The sequence below is a fragment of the Hyaena hyaena genome, unplaced genomic scaffold, assembly GCF_003009895.1.
Source record: "Hyaena hyaena isolate Hyena2069 unplaced genomic scaffold, ASM300989v1 scaffold_202, whole genome shotgun sequence".
NCBI classification, from domain to species: domain Eukaryota; kingdom Metazoa; phylum Chordata; class Mammalia; order Carnivora; family Hyaenidae; genus Hyaena; species Hyaena hyaena.
In genome coordinates, this window is record NW_024080832.1 from 1,443,307 (window position 1) to 1,461,460 (window position 18,154).

Consider the following 18,154-nt stretch of genomic DNA (forward strand, 5'->3'; position numbering starts at 1 on the left):
CTATAAATACAGCTGATGAGGAGGATAGAGCAGGGAGGGACTGTTGGACTGGGAATGAGGTGAGAGTGCCCCCTGAAAGCCTTGTTTTCCCACTCCTCCTGAGCTCTCCTAACCTCAGGTAGGCCCTCCCTGAACTCACTTACCTCAAGTGGGCATTGCCCACCCCAGGTCCCTAGTGGTTCTCATTCAGTAGGTCTTGACTCTTAAGGCCTTCAGAACAATTCAAGGCCAATCCTTGGTAAAATCGCCCATTGATCTTTCCTCAGATTAAACCCCTCCCTCCTCTTCTCTCTCCCATTCCTGCCCCAGGCCTGGCTCTTACTGCTCAGCATCCCTCCATCCCCACTTATCCAAATCCTACCCATCCTTCAATGGTTCAGCCCAAATGCCATCTCCTTCAGAGTCCATCTCTGGTCTTTCTCCCCTTACTCCCCCGAAAAGCTAGAAGTAGTATTTCTTTCTCCAAACTCCCCAGTATCCTCTAACATCTCAATTAAGGCCCCTGTCACTTTGAACTCTGGGTTGTGTATTTGCTACCCCACAGTCTACTCCTTGGAGGCAAGAGTCTCCTGGGTTCACCTTCACAAAGTGGGCAGATGAGAAGAAAGAGGTTCGGGGGAAGCCGAGTGTTGTATGCAGGGGATGGTCCTGACTGAATGCAGGAGAGTGAAGACGCAGAGCAGGGCTGAGGATTTCTTAAGGAAACTGGTGGGATTATCTTGGGGAAAAAATTAAGGGCGTGCCTGGGTGGCTCAGTTGGTTGAGCGACCGACTCTTGATTTCAGCTCAGGTCATGATCCCAGGGTCCTCGGATGGAGCCCCTTGTCCGGCTCAGCGCTGAGCATAAAGCCTGCTTGGGATTCTCTTTCTCCCTCCCTCTCCCTCTCCCCGCTCACTCGCTCGCTCTCTCAAAAAAAAAAAAAAAAAAAAAAAGAGAGAGAGAGAGAAAAGAAAAAGAAAAGAAGAGGACATTCCACATACTGCTGCCGCTGGAGATGTAAAAGAGAAGACTTGGTAAAACAAGTTTCCCAGGCTGAATCAACCCAGCTGACTTCACTCAAGCTGGGAAACCTGTGCCTCCCATGGAAAAGTGCCCGGTGTGGGCAGGGGGCGCTATAAAGGGATACTAACAGGGCTGGGAGAGAGGAACAAGAGCTAAGGAGCAGTACCAAATGGTAGTGACAGGTACAGGGGCTGTGAGAAGAGAGAAGGGGAGGCGAACAACTTGTGCCTGCTACGTGATGAAATTCAAATACATCTTCATCGAATAACAACCTGTATTTACATGCAAATGTATTCGTTTATGCAAATCGGCAGAGGGCTCAGAGGAAGTTTCTTAGTCTGGCTCTGGTGCAGTCATTGAAAAAGAGAAGCAAACCTGTCCCCGGGGTACTCCGCGTCTGACTTGCCCCTGGGAGCTGGGCCGATTCCAGGAGGATGACTGAATTAGCTCCGATAACAGAGACAGGAGAGCAGCGCCCCCATCCGGAAAGTGCCAGGGCGCCCGCGAAGTCGCGCATGCTCGTTCCTCTCTCCCACCCCACCTCCTCGGGAAGCCGGAGAGCCTAAGTGCGCAAGCGCCACCGGTCGCGCAGACTCCTCCCACAAGGGCGGGGACAAGCGGGGCCCAAAATGGCGGCCAGCCGCTACCGGCGTTTCCTTAAGCTCTGTGAGGAATGGCCAGTGGACGAGACCAAACGGGGCCGGGACTTGGGCGCTTACCTGCGGCAGCGGGTAGCACAGGCCTTTCGGGAGGGAGAGAACACCCAGGTGACCGGACTATGGGGTCCTCCTGCAGCGGGGAGGCGGTTGGGGCGATGGGAGGAAAGGACGAGGCAGGGACGGGGCCAACGAGCGGCTCGCCGCGGTGTCCACGCATGCGCGCGCCTTCCCTCCCCGGCCGCACGTGCGCGCGGACCCTCCTGTACCCCCGGGAATTGCAAACAGCGACGACCCAGCCTTTTACTCCGTGCTCTCATCTGGCTGCACTTTGGGGTGACTGAAGAAAGCTTTTTAAAAATCTGGATGCCCAGGGTCATCCTGCTGTATTGAATCAGACCCACTGGGGCTGGGGCCTTGGCCTCAGTGTTTTTTACGGTTCTTCAGATGATTCAAGGTGCCGCCAGGTTTGAGACACACAGCACCAGTCTTAGATAGTGACAGTCGCAGGCTTATAGCTCCCCCAACACGGTGCTCTTACCTCGCCGTGTTGTGCACTGACGTTGAGCTGAACCTCTGGGACCTCCATAGGGCCTGAGCTAAGCCTTCGTGTGCTACCTGGGCCCCTGTAAGCCCCTGCAGCAGGTTTGGGCCCTCAACCCATGCCCCTGTGTGTAAGTAGTAGACCTGATTCTTGCTATCCTCCAGGTTGGTGCGACAGCAGCTCTGGGACTCATAAAGCACATCTTCATTGAGCACCCACCATGTGCTAGGTGCTGGGGAGACAGCCGTGAATTAGACAGATGAGGTCCTGTCTGCCTGAAATTTAAGTGTACATTCTAGTTCGGGACACAGTAAGCAAGTAGATATATGTAAGATAGTCCAGATCAGTACTATGCTTTGTGTAAAACAGTAGCATGATAAGGGGTATTATTAATTAAGATAGAGGAGACCTTGCTCAGGAGGCAACACATAGATGAGACATAAGGGAAGATGAGCTGAACTGTGTACTTGGTGAGAAGGGCATGCCAAGGAGAGGTCCTAGGCAGGAAACAGATTGACGTGTTAGGGAGCAGAAAGAAAGCCAGAGCGGCTGAAGAAGAGTGAGTGAGATGGACTTTACTAGAGTTGAGGTCAGAGGAGGACAGGAGCCAGGCACAGTAGGGTCTTAAAGGCTCTGGTTAGGACTTGGATTTTCTCATAAGGCCAGGGAGAAGCCAGTGGGGAAGTTTGTGAAGACGAATGTGTCCTAATTTATTTGTTTTAAAAGATCATTCTGGTTGTATGTGGTGAATGGGTTGAAGGGGGCAAGGATTGAAACAAGGAGGCCAGAGGCGCCTGGGTGGTTCCGTCGGTTAAGCGGCCGATTTCGGCTCAGGTCATGATCTCACGGTTTGTGGGTTCGAGCCCCGTGTTGCGCTCTGTGCTGACAGCTCAGAGCCTGGAGCCTGCTTCAGATTCTGTGTCTCCCTCTCCACCCCTCCCCCACTCGCGTTCTATTTCTCCCTGTCTCAAAAATTAAACATTAAAAAAAAAAAGAGAAACAAGGAGGCTGGAGAAGAGGCAAGAAATAGTGGTGGTTTGGATGAAGTTGGCAGCACAGGAGACAGAGTGGCTAGATTTGGCTTGCAGTGTGAAGGTTGCTTCAGCAGGATTTGCTAATATAGTGGATGTGACGTAAAAGAAAAAAGAGAAACCAATGAAAACACCTAGATTTTTTTGGCGTGAGCAACGGGGTGGGAGGAGGTGCCGTTTACCGAGATGGGAAAGACTAGATGAGGAACAGGTGGGGTGTGGGAAGAACATCTTGAGTTCGGTGTTAGACATGTTAAATTTGAGATGCCAAGTGGACTTACCTCCAAGTGGAAATGTCAAGTAGTCAGTGGGATATTTGAGCCTAGGACTTTAGGCAAGTGGTCAGAGGTGGGAACTGTGATACATAAACACACAACCTGAACTTTTACCAAACCTGGCCAAGACCTATCAAAGCAAGCACACGTGTTTTTGCAGCTTAGCCCAACACAGAGCCAAGCCAGTCCACCTAATGGAGCAAGAATATTCCCAGTGGCATCACTGAAACCAGATTCCAGACGGGGCAGAGAGCATGGATGGAGTGTCTGGTTCAGGGCTTGTGGGGAGGCACTGCACTGACATACCTTTGACAGTGGGCTTCACTGGTCCCACGTGTAAAGATCTTGAAAGCAAGAATTGCATCGAGCCCCAACTCTGTGAACTCCATAGACTTTTCAGGATTCTGCTCCCTACCTAAAATAAAAAATTATTTTATTATTTTTTAACAAGTTTTTTTTTTTTTTTTTTTTAATTTCTGAGAGACAGAGACAGTGTGAGCAGGGGAGGGTCAGAAAGAGAGGGAGACACAGAATCTGAAGCAGGCTCCAGGCTCTGAGCTAGCTGTCAGCTCAGAGCCTGACACGGGGCTCGAACCCAAGAACCGTGAGATCATGACCTAAGCCGAAGTTGGACACTTAACTGACTAAGCCACCCAGGCGCCCCTCCCTACCTAATTTTACTGTGAGCTTCCTGAGAATAGGGATGGTGCCATTTTTATCTTTCTCCCCTCCGTGTCTAGCATGGTTCTTGACACATAAAGACAATCAGTAAGTGTCTGAATAAATAAATGAATGATTGGTTATGGCTCATGAGATAAAAATAATTTGAATATAGTTGCAGATGTGGCAGAACTAGATGGAGAGAAGTAGTGAAGAGAGAGAGGAATATTTCTGTGTCCTGAGTGGTGAGAATTAATTTGAGAGTTTTCGGGCGGGGGGCGGGGGGGCATTGCGGGAGCTCCAGAAGAGGGACACAGCCTGGTCCTTGCCACCAAAAGAGAGTCGGGCAGATGTGCGATTTACACAACTGAAATCCAAGTGGTAAAACCAGCCAGCAGTGAGGCTGACAGAGGCTGGAGTCTTGGGGAGGGAGTGTGATGTTCGCCTACTTGACTTAGTGTAAGAGGAGCCAGAGAAGGAGGGTAGAGCTCTCCCTTTTGGAGTTGTCATCCTTTGTCATCACCTGGGGAGATAGTTCTAATCAGTCGGAGGTGCACACAAATTTGAGTCATGGTTTTAGATGCAAGTCATGGCTCTGTTGATGGTTCTGGAGCAGCTGATGAATGCATCCCTCAGAGAGCAAACCAGTATATCATGATGGCAGCGAGCACATTACTCAGGACCACTGTCATGGTACCTCATCCTGATGTCACCTGAGAATGCTCCTGGGCTTCGTAAATCTTGATGATACTTTTTAGCAGGAGCAGCCCCTTGCCAGAATCGAGAAGAGCACTGTGAGTCACTCCCACTGACACCCCCGGGTCATCTATAAACCTTGAGAAAGAAAGGTGGTTCCGGTTGACTCTTCATTAGGCTGGTGGCCGGCAGCAGGCATTAGACCCAGTTGGCTGATTGGTATGGAATTTCCCCTTAGTTATGCCAGTTGCCAGAAACACGGGACTAGAGGGGGAGGCAGCTGTACCCCACAGCCCCCTTGTTCCCGTAGAGGAGACAGGCAGGCAGTCCTCTGGCTTCTTGGCTTCCTGCATCTTCACAGTAACACCGAATACCTGCCTGCACATTTTGCAGGCATCTCGTTTAATATAATCCTTGGTGCAGCTGACTGAGGCAGCCATCGCGTATCCCCATTTTACAGATGAGAAAACAAAATCAGAAAAATAAAAACACCCTCCTCGGGGCCTCGTGGGAGTAAGTGGCAAGCCAAGTAAGCGCAGCCCCAGCTGTCCTGGCCCTGATCTGGCATATTGCCTCATCGGCACCCGATCTTTCCTCAGCTACCGTTTCTCCCTAGTTCGTTCTTGTTAGAAAGTCCCCTTGTTGCACGAACATCAAGCCACTCCTTTTCCCTCGTGCCCTGCTCAAGCCTTTTAGGACCATGGACAGTTTTGCCAAAGAATGAATTATCTCCCCGGTTTACCCGCCTGCTTTTCTCTGCCCCGCCCCGCCTCGCCTCGCCTCGCCTCGCCTCGCCTCGCCAGTGTGGATAGGAGGAAAGATGACCCTCGGGTGGGACACCAGTGCTGGAGAGCTACACTCTCTGGAAGGCAAATGAGCCCCTCAGACTTGAAAGCAGAGTACAGAAACCACCGCTTCCATTTATTCCACCTCAGATTGCCCTTTGGGGAGCCTCACGGTCTACCCAGAACCCACCAAGGGGGAGGTGTGGGGGGAAGCAGGAACACACTCCCCACCTCTTACACCCTCTGTCCTTTTGTGCAGTTTCTTCAAGGTTAATGGTTATGGGTTTTGCCCCCTTTGAATACAGTTTCTTCAAGAAAACCCCCGTCCCCTGCAGCTTAATAAGGGGATCTCAATGTGGGGGAAGGTGGCAAAACAACTGCAATTGTTGACTTAAGTACAGGGAAAGGCGCAAATCCTTCTAATGAGTTCATTAGGTGCACAGGCCGCTTCCTGTGAAAGATCCCCGACTGCACACCAGCACCCACTAATCCAGCATGGAGCACAGCTTTGAGGAACAGCCTGGAAATGCAGCCGCCCAGGAAGGGGCTCACCCAGCAGTGAGTTCTTGTATTATATCCAGGTTGATACAATACCTGCCTTGTTTGGGAAAAGTTGAACTGCATTCCTGGCTTTGCAGTAATGTAAATGCTATTTCCACTTCTCAGAGGAGAATGTCAAGGTTGCACACAGAATTCTGTTTTCTCGGTCGTCCCATGGAGCCCTGGTCTTTGGCAGTCCTCGGGGTGGCCCGGAGCCGGCCCCACAACTGCCTGGCCTGTGCTGGCCGCGGTGACGCTGTCTCGGCGCTGCCCACCCCCTGTGCAGACCCCCGGCAGGCAAGTTTGTGAGGAATGGCCTGAGGACAGATTATGCTATTTTTAGTTATAATATTGAACCCACCGCAGAACAAGACTTAGGAGGAGAATCGTCTCTGAGGGGCAGTGCAGATGTCTCCATCTTCTCTCCTCTCCCAGGTCCAGGTGGAGCTAGAGCGAGGTGAGGTGGTGTTTAGACCAAAGGATGGCAGGCTTCTGTGCTTGGTTAAAGATGCAGGTGCCCCTCCTCCGAGAGGGACAAACCGTTGACCACTTTCACTGGATCTCCGCTTTACTCAGAGCTGAGTTTACTTTGGGCCTGCCTGTTGCCCTCTGGACAAGTGGCAGGCAGGTTTGTGAGGCCTTCACCGTCCTCTGATCCTTGGTGCCAGCCCGTGTTCGCCTCTCTCCACGTCCCAGCACGCGCCCTGGTGTAGGGGGTCTTCTTGTCACCCAAATTGGCCACAATATAAGTGGTTCTTAACCTTTGAGAATCTCGTGCACTGTGGACACTGCTCCCCAAACACACCAGGCTTGCTGCCTTCCCAGGCCCTTGAAGCACTCCGTGGCTCAGCTTAAGACCCTGCCTGCCTTTGACCCAAGCATCCTCGTCCCCTGCCTTTCCACGCGTCCTCCCAGCCACTCCTCCTGTCCCTGTTCCACCCCAGCCTTGCCAGGACGCTCCTCAGCGCAGGACTCTTGCTCCCCCTTGCTCGTGAATGTCAGGGCAGTGAACTTGAGACCCCTGCCACACCTGCCCTGTTAGCCAGGCCTGGTGAGCCAGCTTCCCACCTCTGACCCTCAGTTTCATGCTGGCTACCCCAGGGGGCAAAAAAATGTTTGCTTTTTAACGCGCACATGCCTTGTCTCCTCAGCAGGATGGCCAACTTCTCCAGGACCAAGGCTGGGTCTTTCTGTCCCCTCACAGGCCCTAGCAGAGCACTCTGCATAGTAGGTGCACAAGAAGTAGAATTGCAACTGAAGGGAATAGGCTCCCATAACGGAATGAACTCATTTCAGAAATTCATTACCAAGCCATGAAAACCCTTTTTCATAGATCCTCCTGGACTGAATCCAGCTCTACCTTAATTAGCAAAGCAATTTGCGACACCCTTTCCCAAAAGTGCTTATGCGTCCCTCTGTGTGACTGGAATCAGGGCCGCTGTGTGTACCAATTGCAGTCACCACCCAAAATTCAATTTTGAAACTCGAAATCAGTGCCTGCGGCACTGATGTAGATTTGTATGTATAAAAGTTTAATATGGTAAAGAGAAATATACTGACGACTGAGCAGGGGAAATGCAAAAGGAGCAAAAATAAAGCCATAAAGGACACTGTGTCAGTTGCACATCTATTTTATTCACATTTAGGGAGCAGAGCTGAATTTTTCATAATGTCCCACTGCTGCCTTTCTCAAACCCAGAGCTGCTATTAGTCCTAAAATGTCCGTAATCTCATTAGGTGTGAATGCAAAATCAGGTAATTTAAAGCTTGTCTGTAAGGATATTTCTAAAAGCGCACAGTACATTTCATCAGGACAACTGTATATTTCAAAATTCAGAGATGTTTGTGCTGGCGTCTGTGAATAAAAGTGTAGGATGTAGGAGTGTGGCCAGGCTTTTAGAATTAGAAGGATATTTCTCTTGATATCCTTTTAAGTAGGAACTGAGACATTTTTAATTGCTGAGCTTGGGTTGGCTGCTCCTGGGACCTGGAGTTGGCCATGGCCGCTTCTCTCCTTAAGCAGTAACATCTGGCCAGAAGTTGGCATGCCTCGTACTCATCGCCTCCACCGAGCTGCTTTTACAGCCTGATAGAGACACCTTCTGACCCCAAATAAGAAGTTGGGTGACAAGTTCATTTTTTGGTGATTGGTTATTGTCAGGTGTTTGGTTCCTTCTTGGATTGTTAATGGGGCACCAGGCATTCTGTGAAATATCTAGGGGACTGTATCTTTAATACTGGAGGCATTTTAAGAGGTTGAAGAGACTCAGAGGATCGCTTTGTTGTTTGCATTCAGACCCTGTGCTGTTTGCCCTCGCGGGAGCAGTGCCCTGCAAGGGTGACCCCAGCCTCTTCCTGTGCCCTCCTCTGCCCTTTCAAAGATGGGAAAAGACAGGAAGGAAGAGGACAGCTGTCACCCTCTTGAGGGCGTATGTAGTAGGAGGTAGCTGAGTAGCCCTGTAGCAAATTCTTACCGCTAGAGAAGTTGATGAGAAGCAGAAGGGGAGCTGGCATGGGCAAGATTTTGGAGGGTGAGGATCTGGTTGGAATGGGGGTTTGATCAGGAAGTGCTGTGTTGGTGGCCGAGGAGGGCAAGTCCCTCAGCTTGTTTGGGAAGGTGGTCGGATAGTGGTAAGAGGGGAAGGTGCAGATGGGCGACCACCAGATGAAGAATAAGTGTGACAGACGACTGCTCACTTGGCGGAGACCGAGGGTGGTGTCTCCTCCCCCGCGCACTGACCGTGGAATGCTTGGGGACCGTTGAGAGCCAAAAGGTCAGAGCCCGTGGCTCGGTCAGGTACGGCGATTTTCTCTGCTGGTGTTACCTCATCTCTGGCCATGCCCCGGCCATCCCACTGGCGACACTGACCCACCGAGAATGCCATTGCTGCCTTTTCCCTGGACAGGCCTGTGCTGAAGCCTGCCCTGTGCCTGGAGAGCCCCTACTCCCTTCTGTAGCTGCTGGTCGTCCTCAGCCCATGACCCTCCGGCCAGTCTTCCCCCGCAGTGTCCTCGGCACCCTTCATGCCACTGTCACCAGGATTATTTCCTGCCGGCTTATCCCGAACTGTTCTGCGCCTTCCTCTTGCAGTTTGCGAGGTAGAGGCCTGTGCTTCCTGCTACAGCTGTTTACTACCAGTAATACTGACAAAAACCAATCGCTCACATTTATCAGTGTTCCAGGCCCCAAATTCAGAGCAACCAGGCATTACCTCATTTTTCCTCACACCACCCTCAGAAATAGGGACTATTATTATCTTTTCTTTTAAGAGAAAGGTTAAGTTGGCGGGTATGCTTCAAAAATGTCAGTGCTTGAAAGACAAAAGAAAGGCCGAGGAACAGGAGCCATCCCGGCTGAAAGGAGAAAGGCACACGACAGAGGCCTGCAGTAGGCGATCCTGGACCAAAGGGATTTTTTTTCCTGTAAAGATGATTACTGAGACAATCGACAGAGTGGATAATGGATGATGAACTAGATAAAAGTGTTGTATCAATGTCAGAAGTCCTGCATTTGATCACGGAGCTGTGGTTACATAAGAGACTGTCCTTGCTCTTAGGAAACATACTGAAATATTGTTGAGTGAAGGGGCATCAGGTGCCAACTTACTGTCAGATGGGTCAGAAGGAAAACATATGGAGATGGAGAGAGTGATAAAGCAAATGTGGCAAATGTTTTCTTTATAATTTTTTTTAATGTTTATTTTTGAGACAGCAAGTGGGGAAGGGGCAGAGAGGGAGGGAGACACAGAATCTGAAGCAGGCTCCAGGCTCTGAGCTGGCAGCACAGAGCCGGACGTGGGGCTCAAACCCATTTATTTATTTACTTACTTACTTAGTGGCAAATGTTTCCTAAAGTGTGGGAGGCGGGGGGTGGGGGGGGAGGATTCGCCCAACGTCCTATAGCTGATAAGCGAAGGAGCCAAGGTTCAAAGCGAGGCGGTGAGACTCGGCTGCTCTCCATGGCCATGGAGACCTGCGCGTACACAGGGCTGAGCTCGCGGCAGGCTCTCGGTGCGGGATCCTTACATTTGTATGTGAACTCATTGGCCCGGGAACGAAGACAGCAAGCAAAAGATGAAATGTATGATTTTCTTTTGATAATCGACACTATATTCCTTAAAACTTTGTACTGGCATTGTTCTCATTCCTTTTGTGTCCCGTCCCTTCTGTCCCCCTACCTTCCGTGTCAGTCAGCTCTTGGTGACGCACACTCTGCGGAAGCCAGGACGGTCCATGTGCTTTCCTCCGAAGTGCATCCTGCAGAACTCCGCTCCAGCTGGACTTTTCCCTGCAAGCGCTGCCCTGCAGGGGTCAGAACCCGGTCCCTGGTCCCACGCTTGCCCATCCGTTCTTTCCGCCCATCCCTCAGCACCAGTCCACTCAAAAAAAGTCTTTGATTATTATTCAGCAAACACTGGCTGCCTCCTCAGCCCAGGATCTTCCCTCTTCTGATGTGGCTCCCTGGGCATTCTTGTGATGAGTGGCCTGAACCCGGGGATGGATCGAGTTAAACTAAGTGATGGATTGTCTTTTTTGTTTGCAATAAAGCAGAGACCTCATTTGACACGCGCACAGAGGCAGAAGCAGCGCTGCCTTATTAAAACGCTTAACTACTGATTTATTTATGCTTTGCCTTCTTCGAGAAAGGATTTAAGTTGGAAAAATCCATCATTTGAATTCTGGGGAAAAAAACATAAAAGAGAAAGTTTTTTTTTTCTGGGGAGCTTTCAGAATTCTTGGCAGAGCAGTGTAAGGAACTGTAGATAAATAATAGCAAGGGGAGAAGGAAGGGAAAACTAAGAAGAGATGAAAGGGGAAAAACCCCTCGCATCTGCATGTGCCCATCTTTCCTGGAATTTCCAGCAGGGGCACCCACGGTTATTTCTTGATTTTTTCCCCCTCTATTCACAAGGCCTCGGTGTTCGGGCCCTATCCTTTCCAGCGGCACTTAATTGGACTCTCTCTCCTGGTTCTCCTCAATTCAACGGTCTCATCTTAAAATACTGCCTTCTTCATGTTTCTTTCCTTGTAAAATTGCAACGGCTCACCACAGATGAGCGCTCAGATGATTTTCTTTTTTCTTTGCCTTTCGTAAAAGAATATTTAATACTTTTCATATTGAAGGTTTAACTCAGAAAGCTCTGTCTCCCACCCAGGCTCTCACTGCATATGCAGGCCCTCAGCCAGATTGGTCTGGTCTGAAGCATCAAGAGCGTTCCTGCCTCTTGCTCACACCGTCTCCTCCACCCAGAAGGCCTCTCTCCTCTCCCTTCTGCTCCCTGACTCCTGTGCATCCTTTAGAACCCAGCTTAGTGTCACTTCCACCATACAGTGAGCATGGGAACTCCCCCCACCACCCCCAGTTTCTTGGCGAGCCCACACTCGCCACTACCACTCCCTGTTGTGAGGTCCGCCCTTCTGATAATATATTTTGATTTTGGTGGCTCCCACTGCAGCTGGTGTGGGGGTTCACAGGTCCCAGATGCCAGCTGATTGATGGAGTTTTTCTGCAGGTTGGGGAGTTGGTGAGGTGAGGCCATTACAAAAAGGTGATTTCCAATAGCTTTCTGATCGCTGGAGCTGCAGGCCAAGTTTGCTTCCCACAGAGTGGAGGAGCCAGTGCTGAGCTGCAGGCCTGCTTCATTTGAATGCCTTCTAGAAGCGGGGTCCTTCCCAGAGGTGCAGACACGGCCTGAGAGGTGGGGCTTGTTTGCTCACTTCCTTGGGGGGCTCTTTGTTTTTCAGGTTGCTGAGCCTGAGGCCTGTGATCAGATGTATGAGAGCTTGGCACGACTCCATTCAAACTATTACAAACGCAAGGTGAGTGGGCCACTCTTTTATGTCCCCAGCCCTCAGACTAGAAATGACCAATGAAAGTGAGCGAAAATCTGATTGTACAATGCTTGGGTTTTGTACGATGATTGTGGTTTTGCTACTTTCAGATGTAACCAGTAATTTCAAGCAAGCCAACAAAGGCACCTGGTTGAGGCTTTTAGTTCACCTAAATAAAAGCTATCTATAATTTGGAATAAAAGCCATGTGTTTTATGTGCCAGTGTGTGCCCAGGGTATATCTGACAACCATTGGGTCTTACCCACATTTTCCCATTGACTCTGATGGAACTGGTACTTCCCTACATTCTGGTGATAAAGATGGGTGTTTGGGGAAAGTCCTGTCAGACAAAGCCGGGCTTTTCCTCAGCCATGACACGATTACTGTCAAATTCCACTTAGTGTGCTTTTTCCCAAGCCTGAAAAATGTGTTCAAGTAACTCCAGCAATATACACAGCCAAGTGCCTAGCCTACAGGGAAAAGGGATTTCTTTTAAATCCTCACAACTGAGAGTGTGGTTCATGAGCAGCAGCACCAGCACCTCCCAGGAGCGGTTTAGAAATGCAGAATCATGGGCCACACCCAGACCTCCTGAATCACGGCCTACATTTCAAGAAGATTCTTGTGTACGCTTGAGTGAGGCCAAGTCTCTGACCGCTGGGTGGCGCTGCTCTTCTCCGAGCGGGCCCTCTGGCTTCTAGAGGCCCGGGCTGGTGAACTTCACCAGGAGAGCAAGGCTTCCCCAGAATCGTCAGGTCTCAGGTTGTGCTGCAAAACTAACCTCTCCCCTACCGTCTCTCTCCTCTCTGGCCGTGTGACCAGTACCCTCGCCCCAGAGACACGAGCTTCAGTGGCCTGTCCGTGGAAGAGTACAAGCTGATCCTGTCCACAGGTACTGATAGCACAGCTGCCCTTTCTGCTTGGTTTGCAAAGGATTCTTTGAGTCCAAGCAGCCAGGGGGAATTGTCTAGTGAGGCCGCTCTGCTGGATGGAGAGTCTTGTGGAATAGCCCAGAGGAAATTTTAAAGCTTTGGGGCTCATGCTTTTGGCCACAGAATATGGAGAAGGTCAAAGGCATTATTTAAAAAAAGAAAATCCATCTTTAGAGCTTTTACATTCAAGGAGGGCGGCAGGGAACAGGGGAATACATATTTGCCAAATGGAAGTAGTTGAAATCAAGATGGAAGGAAAATAATTTTATTTTTATGGTCCTAAGGGGGCTTTATAAACAATGAGGGTTTTAATTAAAACAAAAAGCCATTCAATACACTTGTATGGGGATATCCGTCTGAGAGTTATCCGACCCAGGGGACAAGGTTTGTGGGTTAGATATGGGTTTAACTAGGTACATTTGGGAGTTGTTGACAGACCTCAATTAACAGAAAGGAAATACCCGATCTAGCCCCTCCCCTCCTTACTTCCCCATCTCCATTGTCACTGGACAGGGAGATGGGGGCAGGGGCAGGGGGATCCTGGGTCGAAGTAGGCAGGTTCTGGAAAATTACTGTTTTTATACCGTATACAAAAATAGGCTAACCTTTTCTGTGAGGGCATGGCCCCGAAACATTTGCCTTTGGGTACTCTAGAAATTTCTCTCTCCTAATCCTCTGGAAGCCTTTCAGCAACCAAGTTTTGGGGATTTGGCCTTCCAGAGAACTCTTACCTTCTGAACAGATAAAACCTGGTGGTATCACCTGCTATTGTGTGTCAACTCTGACCCTACTTTTGTTACAATACTCTGGATAACCGGGGTAAAGATATTTTGGCCAGACAGAATTACTTTATGGACAATTTTTAAAAACGTACACATAAATTTATTCCCATATTCCTGGACCCATGTAGTTACCACTATTGATGCACAAGGTCACTCTGAGGGCTCCAGAGGGTTTGAGCAAACTTTGGACTTGAAACCAGAAGGGAACTACGTTCCAGAGGCCCAGACTCCACCTACTTGGTTGGCCTCTGGACTCCTGTGTGAGCTGGGGGAGAGCAGACTGCAGCAGACAAGGGGGGCATGGAAGACGCCCCCCCCCCCCCCCCCCCCCCCGCCACTGGCCCGTGCTACGGCTCGTTCCGGCCAGTTCAGCTCCAGCAAGTTTGCCGATGATCTGTTTTCACAGCAAGCCTCCTGTTTTTGTGGGGTCTGTGTGGCACGGGTTTGCTGGTGACTTCCTGGTGAGGGCCTGGCGAGTCTGAAATGTGACCAAGGTGTGGGTCCTAAGCGTGTTCACCTGGGCTTGGGGACACGGGAGACTCTAAAAGAGGCTTTGTGGCCCATAAGTGGACAGGAAGCACTCAGCCTCCCACTTCGTGCCCATAACAACGCCTGGAAAGGTTTCAGGTGGGGTGTTGGGCTCGTGGCTGAGGTACGGTGTACTTCCTAATTTAGTCAAGAGCCCACTGACATAAATGTAAGCTGCCTTTTTGTTCAGAAGAGCTATTCTTTTTCTCTAGAAGTTTTGTTAACAAATGAAAATCTAGGCTATGAAATTTAAACAATATTATGTGAAAATCTAAATTTAAAATACAGTTAAAATTAGATATCATAGAACTTTAGCCCCGGAGAGTCTTTAGACCAGTGGTTGGTTCTCTACCGGGGCCCAAACTGCCACGTTGCTGTGTGACAATGTCTGGAGACATTTTTAGATGTCACAGCCAGGGGCCGGTTAGGGGGGCTGCTACTGACATCTAGTGGGTAGACGCCAAGTTGCTGTTACACATCCTACAAGGCGCAGGGCAGCCCCACAAGGAAGCATACCTGGCCCGAAATGTCCGCAGTGCCGGGGCTGACAAGGCCTGTGTTGGTCGCTTTGGGCGTGAGTGTGTTTGCGTGTGCTTACACGGAGGCTCCCTGCTGCCTTCGTAGCTACAAAGACCCCGCCTCTCCTTGAATGCGGACCGGCTTCCGGGGAGATTCCTCTTATTATTCCTGCTAGTCTGGAACTTTGGGGCCGGCGTTTTTATGTCCACGTTACAGATGAGGAACTTGAGGCTAGGAGGGTTAAATCATTTGTTTCTCAGCAAGGAAGTGACCAGGGGGAACCCCGGGTCTGTCTCCTCCACCAGTGCCTGCTCCGCTCCCGGTATATGTGGTGCGGTTTCAAATCCCACTTCCACCACTTCCTGGCCTCCCTCCGCCTTCGTTTCCATATCTGAGAAGTGGAGGCAGTACGCTCTGTGCATCGCAGGCCAAGCTTTGAGAGAAAGCCTCAGGGCCCGTGGGTCACATAGCTGACAAGAGCGGTCCCGCTCCTTACCATTCTGCGGCACTGGGTGGAGAGGGCTAGAGGGACGGGGGGCTTCAGGCGGTGCCCGTTGCACAAGTGCTCTGTCCACACGGGCTATTTCTCTGTCACCCCATCCGATTTGCTTATCAGAAGTTGAGGGCCACGCTTCCCGCTTTCAGGAACACTCTGTAAAACTCCGGTGTGCTCAGATGGTATAAGCCTGCGGGGCCAATTTACATAATCATTTTGTAGACTTTGGTCTCTTTACTTACTTCTCATCTTCCCCTTTTGCAGACACCCTAGAAGAGTTTAAGGAAATGAACAAAGGCATGTGGAAGAAACTGCAGGAGAAGTTTGCCCCCAGGAATCCCGAGGAGAAGCAGAAGGCCTGGGCCCGGGCCTTATCTCGCCCACGCACCTAAGTGTGCCATCTTGTACATTGCCATCATAAATAAACCGCCCTGATTTCCCCATCCTCACGGTTCAGGAATCTCACCCAGCCTTCCCAGAGAGGAAGCCGTTGTTGCTCTAAAGAAAGCCTCTGCCTGAGAAGGGATGCCTTTGAGCGTCCAGCCCCGCCTGCCGGTCAGGGCAGGGAAGGCTCCAGAGGAGAGGAAATGCGGGTCTCCGTCTGGGCCTGAGAAGGGAAGGTGACGGGGCCTCTGGGCAAGGTGCTTCCTGCGCAGCCACAGGAGCCCCTGCCAGGGGGGTCTGGCTGGCTCCTGGCAAGAGTCTCGGACTCCCTTTTGTTATGGGAGCTCCGGGGGGATGGTACACATTGGGAAGGCATCCTGTCAGAAGGGGAAGGCAGCAGGAGGCGGTGCAGCCGGGAGATGAGAAGAGGTGCTTGGCCGTCATTCCCACTGACTCAGAAGGAGAGATCCTGTCCTCTGCCCCTGACTTTGCAGAAAACCCGTGTTCTAAGTGGGCTTGAGGGACAGAGTAGAGTTACGGATGCAGAGCTTTGGCAGGTGGGGGGCTCAGACTGCAGGCGGCTGTAGCCACAGGACACCAGCCCCCTGGCCAGGGACACACACACGGTTCTCTCTCCCCTGGAGCCTTAGTTGTCGTAAATGCTCGGGGGCCCTACCTGAGCATTTCTTCTTTCAAGAACATTGCTGAGAGAAGCCAGGGCGGGGGCTGACAGGCACCGCTCGCTGGGAACAAGTGAAAGCGAGCTCCTAACCTCCTTTGTACCTGGACTCCTCAGTATGTTTTGAAATACATACAATAAAATGCAAACCAGTCACACTGCGACACACTTCTGTCCAGGCATCGCTGCGAGACAGGATGTCATGTGGCACCTACCGAGAGCCAGAGGGGAGGCTGGCCAGCGGACATCTGAGCCCCCACAGCCCCTGGGGAGGGGAGGAAACAGCATCCCTTTCTAATGGACTAGCGTTCTATTAATTAATTTATTTAAGGCAGTTAACATATTAGTTCTCAGACCAGAGGGTCTGTAAAACGTTACACCGAAAGGAGATAAAACAAGCAGTCCAAACCCAGCTGCTGGAACATGCCCCCGCCCTGCCCTCTGGGCCAGTGACTCTTCTCAGGAGCCCTGGGAGAGGCAGGTCCCACGGGCAAGGCTCTTCTCCTCGGGTCACCAGTCCACCTGGGGCCGAGCCAGAGGGGTGGCCTGGATGGTGAGGTCTGCACGCTGCCTACAGCAGGTCTGAGGCCGGAGGCCGGGCGGGCCCCACGAATAAGTTAAATAACAAAGCCCTAAAATCACTAGCAACCACAGCGTTACCGCACCTCCCCCAGGAGCAGGCAGAGACCAAAATGTAGTGCTTAGAATAAAGAGGTGACCCCACTCCTAATCCCACGGAGGAACACAAGGGAATGTCAGTTATTGCTTGAAGGAACAGAGCAACTGTCCTTCCAGAGGACGTCTCTTCCTCTAAGGCATTAAGGTGAGCTGCGTCCCCGCGAGTTTGAGTCGGGTCTGAGGGCTCTGGGCAGGACGGTCAGCTCTGCGGCTCCCCCCACTCCACGCTGGTCAGAGCCTGGGACGGCTTGGAGGTGTCTGGCAGAATGGGAGCCGGAAGCCGAGTGGGCACCTGGCCTTGAGAGGCCGGCGGGCTGGCCGGGCCCCCTGGACCACGGGAAGGGGCGGCGTTCCCAGTCGAGGCTCTGCGCGATGACCATCCCCTGCTGGGGCCTTCGGTGGCTCTCCTCAGCGGCTCATGCAGTTCTGGACGTCCACAAAGCCCAGGCGCTGCCTGCGTTTCCGCTGCTCTGTCATCTGGGATTAAAGGGTGCCCACAGGTCGGGTCAGGTGGCCCAGCACCCTCTCTCCACAGGCACCGGGGAGGGGCTGGTGCACACCCTCCACCACCACACCCCCCTGCCCCTCAGATCCAGCTGCTGCTCAGCCCTGGCAGCAGGCCAGGGCCCCCCAGGGTGCAGGGATGTCAGCCCCAGACCCTTGTCCTCAATTAGTGCCTCACAAACCCCTGATTTGGTGCAGCTGGGAAACACCCCACCTACAAGAGGAGCTGCCTGAGCTCATTTAGGCCCTCCAGATGGAGAGGAGGATGCGCTGGGCAAGAGGGGGTCTCAAGGAGAAGGGTGCCCTGACGTCCCCTATCACCAGTGAACCCCTCAGAGACCCCCCCCCAGCAGCTGCTAGAGGTCGGGGGGGGGGGGTGTGAGGGGGAGGACCCCTCACACCTGTAGGAAAGGTCCACTTGGCCGTGTCTTTCAGGGGCTGCAGACAGGGGCTGCCAACCTCAGTCTGGCTTTCCACGGGGGAGAGAGTGTATTTGGCCCGCAAAGGACAGGAAGGAGCATGAAGGTCCCAGTCGCCTCCCCCTCTCTGCCATGGCAGGCTGGGCTGTGACCTCCCAGTGACAGTCTGGAGCCACCCAGCGCGGGACCCCAAGGGTGGGGCCAGGATCGG

At 51.8% G+C, this 18,154-nt stretch overlaps 2 protein-coding genes across 4 annotated transcripts in view; one reads left to right on the forward strand and one right to left on the reverse strand.

The window, feature by feature from the left end:
* Positions 1 to 1,580: 1,580 nt before the first annotated feature.
* LOC120238189 (ubiquinol-cytochrome-c reductase complex assembly factor 2) lies at positions 1,581 to 15,724 on the forward strand. The gene is made up of 4 exons (XM_039241813.1): positions 1,581 to 1,770; positions 11,936 to 12,010; positions 12,845 to 12,914; positions 15,544 to 15,724. Exons 1-4 carry the CDS (start codon positions 1,633 to 1,635, stop codon positions 15,669 to 15,671), a joined length of 411 nt encoding a protein of 136 aa, XP_039097744.1. The 5' UTR covers positions 1,581 to 1,632; the 3' UTR covers positions 15,672 to 15,724.
* Positions 15,725 to 16,645: 921 nt separating this feature from the next.
* Positions 16,646 to 18,154, reverse strand: part of ITPR3 (inositol 1,4,5-trisphosphate receptor type 3) — a 67,309-nt gene continuing 65,800 nt past the window's right edge. For all 3 annotated transcript variants that reach the window (XM_039241804.1, XM_039241805.1, XM_039241803.1), the window contains exon 58: positions 16,646 to 17,497. In XM_039241804.1, the coding sequence (XP_039097735.1) occupies positions 17,429 to 17,497 (69 nt within the window). In that variant the 3' untranslated portion in view covers positions 16,646 to 17,428. The remainder of the gene's footprint in view (positions 17,498 to 18,154) is intronic.